The 18,783-nt window shown below is 43.8% G+C and overlaps 1 protein-coding gene across 22 annotated transcripts in view; it reads right to left on the bottom strand.

The window, feature by feature from the left end:
• LOC111254109 (electroneutral sodium bicarbonate exchanger 1-like) overlaps nucleotides 1-18,783 on the bottom strand; it is a 149,689-nt gene that overhangs the window by 82,812 nt on the left and 48,094 nt on the right. For 6 of the 22 annotated variants that reach the window (XM_086975139.1, XM_086975149.1, XM_086975138.1 and 3 more), the window contains exon 2: nucleotides 774-998. The exons of 1 other annotated variant lie outside the window; for it this stretch is intronic. In XM_086975139.1, coding sequence (XP_086831265.1) covers nucleotides 774-964 — 191 coding nt within the window. In that variant the 5' untranslated portion in view covers nucleotides 965-998. 15 more of the 22 variants (XR_015317312.1, XM_086975133.1, XM_086975132.1 and 12 more) reach the window with 12 other exon arrangements.

Here is an 18,783-nt window from a genome sequence, read left to right on the forward strand (position 1 = left end):
TTGTTATAGGGCCCATTTTTCCCACTGTAGAATGTCCACGCTTATATTATGGAATAGAAATGTGTTCTTTATGAGAACGATTTTCTTTATGAAGCCATTCAAACTTTATGCTGAACAGATGGAGCTTCAAGATAAACCTAGATAAAATTTTTTGCAGTTGTTCTGCTGTAGCAGTTTTCGCATTTGATTGTCAACTGCCTCCAATATATGCGACTGAAAGCTCGATCATAACAAGATTGTTATCACTAACAATACAGTGCTGGCAATGTATTGTTGTTTCTCCAGTTATTTTTCTTCAAAATAAGTCCACAAAATTTCGGTATAAAACGATATAGCACCCTGCACTCTACAACAAAGGCTATTTTAATCTACGATATCAGACTAAACTTACTGGGTATCACAAATAAGCTTCATGTCCTAATTTTCTGATTGTATGTTTTATAAGTTAAGATTAGATAGATTTTACACAATAGATACTATTTTGACACTAGAGATACAACATATTCTCTCAGTGCGTGAACATCCGAGATAACGCACTTCGCGGTTGCGAGGTGATAATGGCGCTAGAAATCGTCTGAGCTAGGGACTAGATAATGTGTGTTTTTATGGAAAGTTGTCCGTGAACTTTGTCATAAATAAGCTTGAATGATGTCATTTGGATATTACTATTGATATTACGAGTATTTATACTATCATGATGTTATCACTGTATCAATAATCTGCCTTTCTTGTTCCCCATATTTCAGTGTCTTCATCATCAGTCTTCGACGTACCTATGGTGCCCAGAAGGTCCCGACGCGCTGGCTCGCCGCCTATAGCCGGGCACATGTAGCCCCACATAGACGGTGTGCGCACGATGTCCTTCAAAGTCCTTGTCGGTGTAGCTGGGGTGCGTAGTCAGAGCGCCCGGATCCCGGGGCGCTTCCGCGCCGTCCAGGTTATCTGCCACTCCGCCTCGCTCCATATCCGCAGCCCAACTACCACTCGAGCCCAGAACACTGCAGAAAGAAAAGCAGAAAAAAAAACTATATCTATTAGTGATTTGTACATATATATAGTCGCTGTCAGTATAAAACACGAAGGAGCCTATGGTACTGTTGTTAGAGTTTGTTCTGTTTGAATGTTTGTATATCTAGTCGCCATTGACTCGGCTAACACAAAGCTAACGTGCGCCTTACCACAAGAAGAGCTCTTGGGCGGCTTGTAGGGCACATTAACGTAAAACATCGTGGTATATTACAACGCTGGAGTTGTGAGAAAGCTCTGTTAGCTTATCGTTGAAATAAACAACAACGATAGGAAACGTCGTTAATTAGATATAGAGATAGAGATTTTAGGGGGGTGCATAATGCTTGGATCGAGCCTATGACTCTCTGCCATCTATCCCGGTCTGTGTGATAGCTTATTGGTGTGGAGCAACTGACCAAAGTGGGTTTGTCCGTGTAGGATGTTCCTTGGTTGTAAATACAACCCAAACGCCCATGTTACGTCTTTTACGACTCGTTTCGCTAACAGTAGAAAGCCATCTTATTCTATTCGCGTGTAGTGATTTCTTCATTGATTTTATCCTAATCCTGATAAAAGGTCATAATAGGCTTTTTCAAAGTGGCAATGTGCCTTTATCCGCTTTCAGGGTTAACTCAACGTTTTTCGAGCTGCACGCTTTTTGTAGTCTACACAATTCAACGACGTATGAATCCAAAAGTCAGGATAAAAACCAAGAGAGAATGACTCAGTTGTACTCTTTTCCTTAAACAGAAGATTTGCCCGACCATTTGTTCATTTCCGTTCTTTTCTGATCAGCCTTCCATGCCGTTCACAGTGAGAAAGAAGAATTATCAAACGGATCCTTTTTGTTTTCGTATAGAATGCGAACCATTCGTGGATGAACTGTATTCCCGCATGGTATTGCCCCTCGACGCCCGATTCGTTGACAAACTAATCGCTGACCAGTCTAAAAACTTGTGCTACCCATTTTGAAGATCGTCTTATAGCAGTTAAGTGGTGCCGTTGGATTGTTGTCTTTTCGACAGCCTACCTATAATATCACTATCGTAATCATTATTGTCTATGTCACGAGCACGTACTTCTTCCGCCACACATTTCGGATCCAGCGAGGTTCATGTTCCACGTTAACACGTTCAATGCCTTCTTCATTGAGCTCGTACACCGTATCTAAAAACCTCATTGTGTCGTATTATTAACCAAGGCAAGTTGATGAAAAATAATCAGGAACAACCGCAGTCGGTTAGATTTTATCGAAGCAAATATATATATATATATATATACAGTTACGGTGCCTCGATTAAGGTTCTTGTCGTCACGCTTGTTCTGATCACTGCAGACGTCACAAATTCTCACTTCGTGTCTTAGGAGTGCTTTTATTCTGGCCAATTTCGGTAGAGGTCAAGTTCAATTTAGCATCACAACGAGACCCGACACAAACGATCACACAGCCGCGTGTGTCGCATCACATTGGGCCTACATCACCGACATAGCCACAGTACTGTCAGCTGACGTTGGAACGTAATCGTTGAGCTGGGTTCGGTCTTCGCGAAGATGACTGAAGATCGCAGAAAGATGCGCACATCGGGCTGCAACTGGACTGCGAGTTCCGACACGAACGATGCTCAGCAAGAGAAATTTATGCCGAACAGATAATACCGTTCAACGAACCCAATCAAGACACTATCTGTCTACAGCAGGCAATCACATCCAATATCTCACAAGTGAAAACTACCGACTTCGATTGATGTTGAAAGTGGCGCGCGATTTTATAGTAGCTGACTGTTGTGGCTTTCTTTTGCTAATGTTATGATACTCTTTTGGCTGCTTTCGCTATCAGGATAAATCGCTAACAATAATAATAATATTATCACCTTACAACTAAAAGCAAAATTCTCTGGAAGACGATTTTCTCTAGACAACTAGACGGTAACCAGTAAGCACAGTGGCGCCCAGTGAAGGCTAAGCTGGGCTTTGGGAGGCCCGGTGACGGGTACCAGTTAGTTGGTCGGCTTATTCAGTCAGACCTAAGCAAAGGCACAAGTCTCCCGTGTTCGATGCCTGAGACGCTCAGACACGGAGAGAGCCTTATAGGTTGCGCGCCTGATTGTCGCCGGCGGCGTCATCCGCAACCCGTCAGCCAAGAAAAATGAGGGGGAAGAGATCTCCTTTCGTTCAATCACAACAAAGTATGATCGCTCGCCACAGAAAGCTTGTAGTAAATCCCCTAAGAATAGGATTGATGCTAGTAATACTAGACGTAGTAGCTGGAAGTCGTATGTCACTCGCAATTTTTTGGAGATTGTTCTCGTTCAACGTGTTAGACAAAGGCCCAGGTGAAGAAGTGTCGTCGTCTGCTGGTTCAGTCACTAACTTTTTAATAATTTTCCGTTTTGCTGAAAAATTAGCGGCAAAAATGGCGCCGTACTGAACTCGAAATAAGCTAATACAGAATACAGCTGCTGGAATTCTACTGAAACCGTTAAGTTCTAGCGCTCAAAACCAAGATGAAATAGTATTTCCGTTTGGTCCACGGTGATAATCGACAAGAAGCGGTAAATCAATGTCCTTGTTATGCGTAATCTGCTGGTAGCGCAGCACGTTCATATGAGCTATATGACTGGTTACGTAAATCACTTGGCGTGACACGAGATCCTGTCGCTCTAAAGGGAACGCATCGAGACCACCCGAAACAGCGAAGTTCGCTGCGATCCTTATGGAACAGGCGTGAATGCGCGGGGTCTTCAGAAATTCGTTGTACGACGGAACTACGGTCACAGATTTGAGCACTCACACACATGACCCGATCGGTCGCAATTATTAGATCAGAGAGGATAATGCAATGGCAACTCGAACGCTCCGTTCGCATATGCTCCTAGAATGTTTTGTAGTTCTGGCAACAGAAAGTTTTCGTCGACAATTTCCTAGCCTTCATCTATTAGCCATTACATCACTTTGAGACGTGAAGGAGTTGGTGTGAAGAGAACAAACTTTGTTTACTTTATCTTTTCGCAATTCGTATCTGTGTTGAACTGGTTCGTAGATTGGCCAAGGGCCCAAGAAATCGATTTATTGCGCTACACTTAGCTTCTAAGTGGGAGCTAGACCGACTAATGAAAGCGCCAGTGACGTACAGCAGCAACAGTAGTAAATACACGTTTACTCGAGTGCAATCGTACGCGCCTAATGCATCATCTACAGTGAACCACTATACACTGCGTTGATTGAACTGCGATCGCGTGAAACCAGCGAAGCAGCCATGCCTGCGACGGGTCAGTCTATCACTGCATAGATGAAAGATTCCTTTCCCGAGAATAGTGATATGCTTGAAAGAGACAGCTACGCAACCGGACTACGCCACATCGGCGGATACAATCCACGCACAACTGTCCAGCTGCAACGCACGCCTGAAACTTTCCTGTCTGTCCATCTAAAACGATGTGTGTCCTGGGGGTGGGCGAACCATCCATGTTAGACTGGGAAAGCGAACGTCGGTGACGCGCGCTAAATATCAATACTTTGATGATGCTAGCAGCAGTAGCGGCGATGGCGGCGGCGGCGGCGGCGACGGCGACGACGGCGGGTGCCGACGAGAAGAACAAGAAAAGGGCAAACGCGCTTGTCGTCTAGACTGTCGCCTTTGTTTTCCTATGCCGCCGTCGCCGGGCGACCCTGTCAACTGTGCTCGTTATGCTTGTGGCGCAACGAACAAAATCGGCGGACGTGACAACGAGGAAATGATCTGAAACATTAAACAATTGAGTGAGAGCTTTCGGAGATGCCACTGCGAAGCGCGCGATAAGCTAGTCGTAAACTATTACATACACAGGATGATCTTCGATCCCCCGTGCCGTAACGGTGCCGTAAACGAAGGAAGGGATCAGGCGAAGCCTCCAGCTTGAGCTAAAGGAAGACTCTCACCGGTCGACTGGAGGTCTGAAATGTGCCTTGAGGAAAGAACAAGTGAAAAATAAGTGCGGTTCTTCTGGAAGAATGAACTACGCCGACCCCCGACAACAATAAAGAAGAAGAATGATATATCAGATGATTTTATGTAATCGCTGCTGCTTACGAGTTTATTTGAGATGGTGGAAGACAGATCACTTGACTCGAAGCAACAGAGCCGGAAGGCGGGAACAGCAAAACACAAGATATATAGAAAGAGCACCAGCGAAGTCACAGCCGCTTAATCCGCTCGACGTTTCATCAGACTGGCGAACACAGCTGTACATCATACGGACACCTGTACAAGTAGAGTACAGGTGAGTTGTGTACACGGTTCAGGTACGAACTCTTGCTATTGAACACCATCATCACGTTAATGGAACAAGGCGCACAGATGGTCACCGCTGTCGTCTTCAATCATATCTATGTAACGTGCTCTCTTGCAAAGTGTTCACGTAGGGCACAATCCGACGACTTGTTGCGTTTAGTTAGTCCGGTGCTGACGTACGCAGACGAAGCAAGGGATAATTTTGAATCCGAGCTCGTCTTCGATGGAAGACCGATGTATGACAAACAGCTATTTTTAGCCGGCGCGACCAACTGGAGTTGTCCGCATTGCACGGTTGTATAAACGCCAAAAACATCCCGCAAGCTTTCTGAGGACACCGATGTACCACCTCACACCATTCATATACTTGAAACTGTTGTTAACAGCTTGCTTGCTTCCGTGTCCTCTAGGTGTACACGCCATAGACAAGGTGCGCAGAGACGAGCTAGAACAGGCCAAACAATCTGCTGCTTACGGTGCCTGGTCAGTCAGACACTTTAATTGAATGTGGCTGTATCTTCCGAGGGACGGAGACGACCCTGGTGCAGTGCTCTTGCAGAGAAACGTACACTAAGAAGCTCACGTAGCAAAAGAGCCATTTGTACGCGTTAAGATACAGAGAACTCCTCAATTACATGAATACACACATACACACGTGCATACGGAACACCAGCGGAGCTCCACGTAAGGGGCAGCCGTTCATTGCTTGGAGACATGGGGGCAGACGACTGCCCCACAGTTCTTAAGCCGCTACGGAGCTGTTTAAAATACTACCTCTGTTTTTTGGACGGAATGAAGCTGTTTGCTGCTGCTGCTGTTGTTGTTGATGGTTGCCGGCATAGTGATAGACTGTATTAACTGGCCATTAGAAGCCAGGGGCAAGCTTATCAGCCAACGGTTGTATTTATGGTCCTAAAATTATATTTATGTATAATACATAGGTGAATTCGTAGAAAGCCATCTCTGTGGGTGGTTAACTCATTCGTACGAAATTGATCGCAACCTTGCACCGTTCAATAGGCTGCCAATATACCTATAGATGTACATAGAGATTACGGTAACTCGTCCTAAGCAAACTTCCGGCCTCACTACCGCCTAATTTTTGGTTTACGTCACACGTCTGAATCGCTCAACCATTGAAGATGCTCATTTCTTACTCAACGAAGCACTTTAAAAATGAAGACGTTGCTTTCCACTTCCATAACTTCGAGTATAGTAACTATATGACGCATGGGCATGAATGTACATTAGCGCACTTGAATACGACTGATATTGTCACTACCTGTTATCCCGTCAGAAGTGACGTAACTAAATTTGAGGGCAATCCGGAATTACGCAACTTAGTATTAATAACAGAATTTCATTTTTACAAATAGAAACCGTAACTGCATGTATTCTGTATTTCGATAAACTTTAGCCAATAACTACTATATCCTAACTCTAGTAGTAAAAAATGATCGGATAATAATTTACTGACGCTTTTAGGCGGAAAGTACTGCTTTCGACAGCGCGTTGGACTGCGTCTTGAAACGTCTTAAGACTCTCTTGCGATTGATTTGTCGCGGGAAGTCCCTTTAACCTCTATCTGTACCATTGTTATCGTGTTTGTTCATTCAGGTCCAATCTTACTTTAAAGCACGGTAGGCCACTTTCTATTGGCCTACAGCACAGTACTGCTCATCGATTGCGGTAACCGCGGCCAAGTAACCTCACCGTTACGACTGACTGACGTAGAGTATACGCATAAGAGGATCGATTGACGTATGTATGCAACGGTCAGATTGAACTGAACTCTTAGAATAATTTGGACTTGGCAATTTTCAGGTATCTTCAAACCCTGCTGTTTTTTTCCTTTCTTTTTTTTGAAGTGCTTCTATCTACTCCTCGTCCTTGAGTCTGCTGCCGTATTAACCGTGTGCCCTGACTACCACTTCGCTTAGTGGGTTTTTGAAGAGGGCGTCTTGCTGGCAACGTAAGAAGACCAGAAGACGCCGGGCGTCTGCTCCTCTGCTCAGCTGCCTTTCGAGTGCGGTTCGAGTCGTTGTCACCGGCTGCAGCATAGCTCGGTATAGTTAACCTGTTTTATCTTTTACAGCATCTACGAGGAAGAACAGTGCCCGATGTGTACCTTTTAGCCGTGTATCAAGTGCCGGTGTAGTGGAGGACAAGTGGAAACCACAAATAACTTTCATAAAAATCACAAAACAACGACGCCATTTGCATCAAAACAGCACTACACTCAAAGAAAACACGAGCAACTGATCTTAAAAGCACTATCTCTCGTCGTCGTAAGACATGCTTGAAGCAGGTGATGCGTGAGCAACAACCACTTAACTTATTGGTAAAGAGGAATCGGTAATGGCGAAGCATAGATGTCCTTGGAAATAGTTTTTTTTTTTTTCTACAAGTACGTGGCATTTATGATCGACATCTTGAGTCGATCCATTACACAGGACCTGAAGAAATTTTATCGATGTTTCTACGCAGTGATGTCTAACTAATTTGAATAGGTTGGATATATGCAAGTTATTTGTAAGTAGAAGCAAACTAGACTACCTCACTTAATTGCAAAACAAATAAATGTAGTATTTTATATTCTGAAGTTCATGTTGCTTTAACACGTTTGCGTCACTCTAGACCGTCGTCCCAAGCAACCGTTGAGGTATCCGTATTTTTAAAATTGAAATATATTTTTTTTAACTGAACGCTGTTCTCTTTGTCAACTATAAACGTGACTTTTACCTATAAACACTTCACGTTCTAATTGACGTTTCCATCCAATGCTTTTTGATGAATGTAGCACAGATAAATTCAGGCAGCATACGGTAAAGCAGCATACTTGAGGATTTCTGTCTCAAGTAAACCTAGGTTGGAAAATTTCAGGTCTACACAAATCAGCAACTTTTCATAATACACACACACACACCAACATCCCGTATGCCAACAGTATTCAACATTACGGTCAGCCCACTATAGACTTCCGCTCTGGGCTTTCCACCTCCAGGGTCCTCAGCATCACCATACGCACCAGCATATAACAGCTCTTAGTAAGGTTTGCAGAAGATGTATGAAAGACAGCAACGTTTGTTTACACTGAACGTCAGCTAAATAAAATTACAGTGTTGTTCTTGAAATAAATTGGATACGCAAGATTATTAAGCAATTACCTTCCCCACCGTCGACGCTGATAGAGCTTCTAGTGACCCTGAAACCGTTCGCGATTCGTGAACTTCCACGGCCGTTGCTGCTTTCCCAGGAACTCAAGTGTCGTTCGACGGCAAAGCGTGCTAGATGCAAATGCGTCTTCATCTGTATCCGTCTTTTCTGCCGCCGCTTTTAGACATAGCGGTGCGTTAGCAATGCGCAGCCCGCCACCACCTCCTACTGAGTCATTAGTCTGCACAGGAAAAACACCGTTTGTCGAGTACGGGTCAAAAGAATGAAAAGCAAGAAAGCGGGACGACAATTTTGTGACAGTCCGCTCGAATCATTCACCTCACCTAGTTACTGAGGAGCCTAGTGACGGACAAGGATAACGCCAAATGCTTACCCCTAGTAGACGCCAGCCGTAAAGTCGATAGTGCTACGAAGCAAAGAGGCGAAATTTTGTTTGTACTAACCCTTTTTTTTTTCTCTCTATAAGTGGGCCATTAGAAATAGTGGTACATACCAATCTCATAACATAAGGATTGAAAATTTCTTAAAGCGCTTTGTGTTTTCAAATTGTAAAGAGAGCCATCATGCCTCTCATAACGTACGGTTGGTTAAATGGCTCGATCAATGGCTATGAACCTGAATAGCTCTATACTTCGCCGAACTAGACCATAAGGGAAATGCGGTCTTTTTTAAAATTCGAATCCTTCCGTTAAACTATGAAGAATTTCGAGCACACCTTGTTCCTTCTAATCTATTCTCAACCTATTAGTTAGCAAGAGACAATCTTCAGATGTAGCGTTCTATGTATTATACACGGTCGTACGTGAAGTACCGCAAATATCGTCATTCGTAATAGTATACAACCGAATGTCTTTTGCCTTTCACACAGAACCCATTCAGGGCATACCCGTTCTGTCCCTTTCTATCCATCCTCATTTGGGTTCTCGTTATTATTAGTAACCTACTAACCGTATCTGTTATCAAACTTAGAACAACTGTTTTCTAACGGCAGCTCACCTTCTGCTTCGAAACATCTTAAATAATCGGAAGGTGAAACTATCATAGTCTCCGTAAGACCGTTTTCGCCAACGCAGCAGTCCGACCGTGCACACGCTTTGTTTACTCGATGGGACGTCTGTGAAAGCAACGCCTATGCTATTTACCACTTGACTGAGCTAGAAAAAAATATACAGTCTCTATTTGATATTTAGCACAGACAAAACTTCCTGGCCATTCACAAGCTGCTTTGTGACATTTTGCTTCTAATCCCGCATTCATCGTTCCTTTATAATTTGTAATGTGTTTTTTTGTCTGTTTATAGGCCGCCGCTGTGCGCCTAGAACAATGTCAATAGTTGCGATTTAAATAGGTTTCCTTTGTTACGTTCGCTGCTTGAACGTGGAGTCGCACGAAAAAAATACGAAAGCGTTGAGTACTCAATCCTGTTCGGCCTGAATGCCTAAAATAACATTAGCCATTATATTGTCAAACAGAAATAGCACGAACAACTAATCACGGCGGTCGAGGATACGTCTTCACCATAGCACGCTACGTATTGAGCTCCCTCGAATAGTATTCCCTCACAAATCATTTCTTTAACGCTAATGAACGTAATAATATGCTAGTAGTAATCCAGGCGGCCACCTATTTGACTTCTCAACTTGACGCGCACGGTCGTGCTTTGCTTAGTAAATTCCTACTATGATCCGCAGTATAATTTCATTGTCATATATTAGAAATAAAACTGTGCATCCGGCTGTACTATTAAGCCTGATTCTGCACATCGAATCCTTTGCCGCCACGCGAGAGAGACGTTTTTGCTATGATTATCACTACAGTGTTCGACATTATGAACAATAATCAGTGACGCAACGTAACGGAAGAAAATATTAACGTCACGCTAACCCTCAGCGTAAGCTTGGCCACTATTCTAGCCCGAAATCAATCGCCCGTCAATCCGAGACCGCCCGGCGTTGTGACAGATGTTATAGGGCCGTTGCGATCTCTTTGCTCGCCCCAAATGCAGTGCTACCTTGATCTGAGGTAATAGCCACTTTTGTGTCTGGGGTCACGCAATGAGCGCGTGTCATGCTTAAATTACACCTATTTTTTCGAGCTTTAGGCCCGGTATTGCCGTCCAGTACCAAACGAAGCACGAAAACTCTCTATACTCGGATTCGAACCTAGTGTTAATAAAGTTGGCAGACAAATACGTTACCCGCTAAGCTACCGTCAGTCATCGCCATCAACCCGATAATACGGAACCGACGTGAAAATACTATTGTACCTGTTTGCACATTATTTTCTATAGCGGCAGCAATGATCAATGTACTATCTCACTCGATCTACTCATTATACTAATATATATTATCAAATAAAAGATTTGTAAACCTTAGGAACTTCTACGCTAGGTCGTTGAAACAAACCTTAATACTTGTCGTGTTACGCAGCGGAGGCCATTAGATATTGGCCTGATGCCATTTTATTATAAAAATAGAGTTATTTAGCTGAATAGCTTCCGTTCTCATGCCGACAAATACAACTGATTATCGACACATACACACAGGTTCACAGCACATACATTTTAACATCAGTCCTTACTGCTATTGCCGAGTTAGCATCTCTGGAGTGGAAGGCTAACGAGAGAACATCGACGAACCGATTCTTCTCAATTACGTAACTTGAACAGAGTACACACCGAATGCGTCAAGTACTTGAGCATCTCCCAACTCAACGCGTCTTTTTTACGGCTAACGCTAGTACAGCCATCGTCTTTGGTGGTTGTGTTCTTGCATGATACATAGACGCTTTCATAGTTTTTCGGCGATATTTGCGCCTCTTGACAATAATCTGATAGTGATATATCCAAATAGGTTATATTTGGATTTATTGACGTCGATAGGTCGGCACAGCGGCGTGTGCCAAATAACTACCTGCGTTGGAGGGCACGAGACGACGCCAACCTGATCAGGAACAGCGCAAAGCTTCCGTGAGTGCTAGGGCAGAAACTAGGGCAGTAGAAAAAAGAAAGCGACATCATATACCCAGCTACTGCGTGCATATGCAGTCGAAGACAAAGACGACTTGGCCGTTGTGTTTCCAACAGGAGCATCCGCAGCATACACTACATTAAAATCTTGGGAAAAGCGTACGCTCCTAAGACGAGGGATGGGCTAAGAACAAGAAGAGACGATTTCGACAACTGTTCAGCAAACGTGTCAAAAGGCGCGAGGCAGAGGATCGACAATGCGTCGTTTCAACGATAATCTACATATACGATAAAATCTAATTGGCCAATAGGAAACTGTAAGCAAAGCTGCTACACAGATGATAGTTTCAATTAAAAACTGAATATCTTCTATCCTCTATAAACGTTGTTCTACTAAAACCAAGAAGGTTAACAGGAGCTGCGTTCGAATAATATCTATATCATAAAGCAGCGCGGTCGGCATATCCGCTTTTGGACTACAGTTTTTACTTTTTACCGCACCTTCTACTGATTCCGCTGCAGGGAATAGATCAGATCAACTCAGTAGCATGCCCACGTCAACTATTACTATTATTAAAGGAGACACGGAGACGCAATGAGCTGGCGAGACGGAGCATAGAAGACGATAGAATGAAATAATAAATCAACCACGATCATTTCTCCGTTGTTGTGCCGGTAGCGCATGAACAAAGACGCTAGATATAGATATACATGGGATCGCACTCGTAGCGCGAGAACGCTTCGGGTTGTTTTAGACGACATCGTCGGCAATTTTTATCGAAACATTACACAACGCCGCTAGAACGATACGACAGTCGAACAGCCGGAGACGGCCTGTTCGTCGAATGAATTTACTGGCGGAGTTTTGATCATTATATTCCGCTTTTATTCCTCTGCTGCTGAGATAATAATCATCGTGCAGCATTCCCATTGTTTCTTCTAGGCCTTTTTTTCTTTTTTCCTCTATGGCGATCGCTTAACGAGATAGAACGCTGCCGCATACCTTCCCATTGGCGACAACTCAAATAGCACAGACGCAAAAATGTGTATACGAAAATAACGCATGCACGTAGAAATGGACTGGTGTTGACGTGCTGTTGTGCACGTCATGAATTCGCATTCTAGTGAAGCGCGTCATGGCACGAAGGGGATATAGCATTGGGAAGATGCTGCATGAAGATACAGATAAGCGTATTGGTAGAGAACAAGGAAGCGTTTGTTGGTTCGCATACAAAACGAGAAATGAACCTGGCACATCGTGGGACGAGCCAGACGTCGTTTTACTGCGCGAGACGCCGGCAAGGGACGATAGAAGCCGGTACCAATTGAACCACCACCATGATGTCGACCCTAGTGCTATTTCCTGTTTATGTGCCTCTATTACATACAGTTGGAGTTATCAATACGCTTATTTAATTTAAAGAGCGTGCCGCTAGTTTCATTACACTGAGTAGACCAGCTGCACCCTAACCTGTGAGACATTGTATTGTTCCATTATACCTCCTGATATTTATCTTTATTCTTAGCAACCTTGCTACATACCTACCTTACTCCGAGATTGATCGTTATCCAGAATATTTAGTGTAAATTTTCACCGTTCCGAAATGTTTGCAATCACACAACATAGATAAATGTATTTTTTCTCCCTATTACGCTTCTAATTAAAGCACATAACGCACTGGGTCCGACTACAGTCTCGATGGGCAACAGATTTGCAAGTAACGCTGCGTGGTGACCCACTATAGTAAGCGCCCAGGTGCACGCACGCTCCGAGAACCGCAAGCGACTTTTGAGCTCTCTCTCCCAGCTCTGCGTGAACTAGCTCGGCGAGAGCCGACGACTAAGCACCAGATTTGCTGGACTGTCCTTAACATGATGTTGTTCTCTTTCTAAAACCGTTCCATCCGTCACTCACGCGCACCACGTCAACTCATCAGCACTGTAAGTGCACACTCACAGGCGAGCTAAGAGCACGCTCGCCTTCAAGCGATGAGCGTTAACATGATCAACAGGGCCGCAACAGCAGCCATTGTAACATATCACGGGGCCAGCATAGGCAGGATCTTAGCTGCTGTGGTGGTATTTCGAAACACTTATCCACAAACTTGAGCGCTGCCCCTGCCAGCGATTAATGATTCGGCCTTTCTAACCGCGCATAGCCCGGATGCGTCCATCGTTTTTCAACAAAAAAAATCTTGTAGCGTAAAAAATCAGTTGCTGCCAACAACATCGGCTCGCGGCCGACCCTCTCGTCAGTCGAACGTTCCAAGCCTCCGCGGCCGTCTACACTGGCGCCAACAAGAAGTCACCTTCGTCGTCATCTAGAATCATTTCTGACCTTTGAAGCGTTGAAGTCATAACTACTTAGTCGGCCTATAAAGTCACTGCCGGCTGAACAGATTCTCTCCACGGACAGATTTCCGCTAGCACACGAAGTAGTCGCTGTTGTATGTAGCTCAATGTCTATTGTGATGGTCATGGTAATAACCATAACGGTGGTAAAGGAGTTGAAAATGGTTTTTCCAACGTTGAATAAGATAAACGATGTACGCGTTCACGTCAGTGCAACGTCGATGCCGCTACGCGACCGGGTTCCTCCCACCACGCCTGTTGGATAGACAGTGGACGTATTGAAAAAAATGATGCCGAGATGCTGTACGAATATTTTTTGTCCTGTGCTAGACGTCTGCTCTCCCTCAGACCACCCCCTCCGCCCTCGATTTGACCTGCTGGTTATACAGCTGATTGTGGCGACCATGGTATGTTGATGTCTTGTGCCCTGCCCTCTGCTAGTGCCTAACTGGTAACTGGCATGAGATCTTAAGATTTAGGTTGTCGAAGTTTTGCTTTTACGAAAAGATGGCGGAAAATAGACCAACCGCATTTCTGACAAACAAAATGGTGAGATACATAGGGATGATAGAAAAACAAAGCGAACTTATAATAAACATTATGAATGTTCAAATAACAATGAGGTTGGCTGCATTATTTTCTGAATGCACCGTTTTACGGCTCAATGCACAAACTAACAGTGCATAAAGTTTTCACTTTTCAAAAAATTATTGTTTGTCCTAACATACAAACAAACACAAAGCAATTTGTTTGCTTATGTCACGCTAAGCTGTGACCGTACCTAACGATCGTGATGCTATTGTTAAATTAAAGCTGAATTATTGATTCAAAGTTAAATGTTTGGCTTTAGGAAATTTCTTGCTTTTTTTCTACTGCCATTAAAATGCAAAAGGCAATTCATTTAGTTGTCTATTCATCTACCAAGATTTACGTTCTCAGCGGGGACTGTTCAACCCTTGGCCACATCTGCAGCAGCATCTTCAGTAAGAAGATTGTCGTTAGCGTCGCTCTACAGCGTGTGATTAACTGCATTGCCTCTTGAAACCGCTGCGGTAAGACCGATCTTCGCTGCCTCACCAACGACTGTTGCGGTTCTCTGTATAGAACAGTAGCTCGGTAGGTGCAAGCATAGATGCAGTCTTTTTTTCGTCTATTTATAAACGCGTCGCCTATCACCGACAGCAGCTAGGGCGACAGGCGCGGAAACTGGCCGTAACCAGCCAAACGAAGAGTTCAAATAGCCTAAAATAGCTAGCAGTTGTATGGGTCAGGCGAGCCGGCTACTCGGCCAGTGCCACATCGAATATAGATAGCTTGCGGCGTTTGTTCCATATCTGTTTACGTTTCCAATCGTTCGACCCAGAACTACAACTGCTGATAATACCGTTGAAGACATTATTTGAATGTACGAAGAGGCAGCAAACTCAGCTACGAAGAGGTCCTGCTTCAATGACAACACTCATGGTTTTTTCGTAACTAAGCTCTTATTTATTCATCAAACGCGACTGTATCGTTAGGTCAGAGGATAGCGTTAGAAATTACGTGCTGTCGTATACAGGCACTGCCAAGCATTCAGTGAGTGATTTCTTTTTTTTTTTTTTTACTGCCAAACCTTGCACGACATGCTAATAGCGAGGCTTGCATTTAACCGTTGGTCCGGATAAATCAAATTGGGCCGAATGGCGCCAAAAGTCGAATCTCGCAGGGCTCATAATCGTACCCATCATTAATTGTAATCCACATCTAATGTACGTCTATAATATTGTAGTCGACAATTTAATAAGTATTAATTTATGGTTTTGATCGATGAGTGCCGGTACAGGCCAACTCAGATCCAAGTAGAGATCTATATCGTCGCACGTTCGTAGCATCGACTCCGTTGTTTCTTTAACGCACGAACGACCATATATGGTAGTTTTTCGTGATTTTATTGATTCATTTACGCCACACGGCGGTAGAGATTTGGCACACCTGCCAAATCCGCACTACTGATAACACCCCAGAGAGGCGTCTATCTTTGTAGGTCCAGCATCGATTTAATACACTTATTTGTATCATGGGATTATCTCACGCGTAATATAGCCAGACGCAGCTTGCACGACACGCACTAGTATTACGACTATGGGCTGCTTGTTTGGCAGAAGTTATGGCGGAATCGTGTTGAGTGTTAGTTCTGTCCAGATGTCCGGAAAGGTGCGGATCTAATCAGAGCTCGAGAATGGCGGTCGTTTTGTACATAGACATATATATATATATATATATAATGCATGAAACCTACCAAGTTCGTGTATTCCTATAATTTAACGAGTCCATATATACTGTGAACAGCAAGAGAAATGCAGTGCTTGAAACGCCGTAATGAATCGTGAGCATCGATTCTGGCATGAGAAATTTCTACCTCTTAAACACGTAATTATAATATCTTTGAACACACTGAGAACTTTCGCTTTCACTGGAAGCTTGAATAGCTTTGGAGCGAAGAAAAAGCTGAGCTCCGTAAAATCTTGCGTCATATATGCCTTAGCCATAATGGGCGTCATATTCTGAGACCTAGTCCAACGTGTAAACAATCCGTGTCCAAAATTACTTCGTCGTCTGCCAGCTCATCCGTATGTGCCTCGACGATAAAAATTTACCTTTTGAAATTTGGCTTATTTTCGCTTCAGCTTTGAATGGATGTTCCATACGGCACCGGTATATAGCTCTGACAACATCGTACGCTGTAATCCGAAAGCCAATTTCAGCAAGGCCTCTTCGGAGAGCTTGAGGGGTTAATAGAATACCGAACCAAAAGGTAAACTCTCGCAGAACGTCGACTGAATATGTCGATTTTGCACTTTGACTCGTCGCTTTTCATAGGTAGTCCAGGTAACCGTACAGCTAAAGGCCATATCGGAGATCTCCTCTCAATGGTCTAGAACCAAACAACGCCTCAAGCGACCCATCGTGTTCTATTGTGTCAAACAGAATCGGCCAATGCACTTGCAAATGGAACTCAAACGATCAGAATAAACCGCACGGAGTACTTGTCGCTACCGTAAAACATCTTACTAGCTACCCTCCATTTTCACGTTAATATGCGTGTCGAGGAAGCAGAAGTTCAACAGACTATTTCTGTCTAACACGCTGCTACCTCACCGTCATGGGAACAAACAATAGTTTGAGTTGTACGACAGAGTTGCACGAATCTATTTGCTTAAAACATGACTAAAAACGTTTTTGTTGTTTAACGTTCGGCATTTAAGCCGTTCGGCATCACTTCTGACGGTTGGCTCATGCCAGCACGGAACGAAGTGTGTATACGCCCGTATTTGAACTTGGATAATCACGTGCCTCTAAGTTTAATAGACAGACACGTTACCCGCTGCGCTATTACGGGGCTCAAAACATTGCTAGTTTAAGTTAACCTGTATACAACTACAGTGCCGCAAAAGCGGGTTATTAAGCAAATTGGGAGAGTTTCACTGACATCATTGCAATGATTTTTGTTGATTCTGCAAGAACGCTTCAAGTTAGCACGTCACCTATGTTTATTATTAGTCCTAATAATATTCACTTTTACTAAATTGAAATTTTGGATCAATGCGTAATAGGCAAAAAGTTATGACCCTAGCAGTAAAATCTCCTAAAAAAATAGGTCTCGTAATGCCGGCCAGGGGTTCGTAGACCTTAGCTTGTTTTTAAATCGATGTTTTTCGTCTGCTAACGACAGTCTGACTGATTATTCGTGAAAATTCTGCCAAGAACAGTGTTACACGTATCGGGATCAGCTTGTTTCCTGGCACAATACTGGTGGCTTTCGCATATCCATGCTGCTTGCTTAGACTAATTTAGGTCATAGGTCGGATGGACACTGCGCACGTTATCAAAACTGGGCTGGTCACCCCGGCCGTGCGCACGATGAGCGGTAACTAACGCAGCCGTATGGACAATTTCATTGAAGGCGAGTTCCCCTAAGTTGCTCCAGATCAGTTAGTTACTGCGATGATCGAATAGAAAACGAAGTGAGAAAATGTGAACCACTTGATGGTAGTCATCGGTAGCCTCCGCCGAGACATTTTTTAACCAGATATTCGTAGCATAAGTTAGCGAAAAAGCACCAGCTTTCTATCTACGAACGAGATAAACGAGGAACGCCTTTTAGACGTGTATGAATAAGGGAAATAGGCTACGGCGTAGGCTCGCGACGACGACGACGACGGAGGAGGAGGCGGCGGCTGGGAAAATGTCGCACGCCCTCAAAGACTGATCACGAGACTTAACGTAATTTGAGCAGTCAGTATAAAGTCATACAAGGTCTATAGCCGGTCTGCAATCTAAACTGGAAATACATATTTAGATAGCTGATAGCGCTACTGTTCTACAGATGACGATCGCGATGGAAGATCTCAGCTGATTCGGTCAACAGCTAAAGCGGACAAATCTGAAGCGAAGGAAGTGGCAATTACTGGAAATATCACTATTCGTGCGCATCGCTACTCATATAATTTATACTTTGAGCTTACTTGAGCTTCTATACGGTGTCGGAAATACAAATGCGATGACTTGCGTAACTCTAAGAACACATAGAAGATATACAATGCTTTTCCATTTGTGATGGCGCAGTGGGTAATGTTTGCCTCTTAAACTTAGGGACAGGTGATTGTGTACGCTCAGACTGGACGTACACTCACGCCGCTTTCTGGCGCCTGAAGTAACATCAAACGGCGTAAATACTGGACGTAAAATACGAGAAGCAAATATCATCGATCGATAGAAAGTACTAATTATAGTTGATATGCACAGAAGATACATGACGGTTCTGGCCGATTGCTGAAGCACTACTCAAGACCTTCAGCTCAGTATTAAACACATCCCATTTCGCCGGTAATTATATTTGTAATGAAAAGCAACTGTCAGCTACTTGCTAATAGCTTTAACCTCATGGTTTCTCCCAGAATCTTTGATGCAAGACATGTTGAGGACACTTACTGATACGCCAAAACTGAGCAGAATTGTTCATTAGTAC

Source organism: Varroa destructor, unplaced genomic scaffold (genome assembly GCF_002443255.2).
Source record: "Varroa destructor unplaced genomic scaffold, Vdes_3.0 BEIS01000007.1, whole genome shotgun sequence".
NCBI classification, from domain to species: domain Eukaryota; kingdom Metazoa; phylum Arthropoda; class Arachnida; order Mesostigmata; family Varroidae; genus Varroa; species Varroa destructor.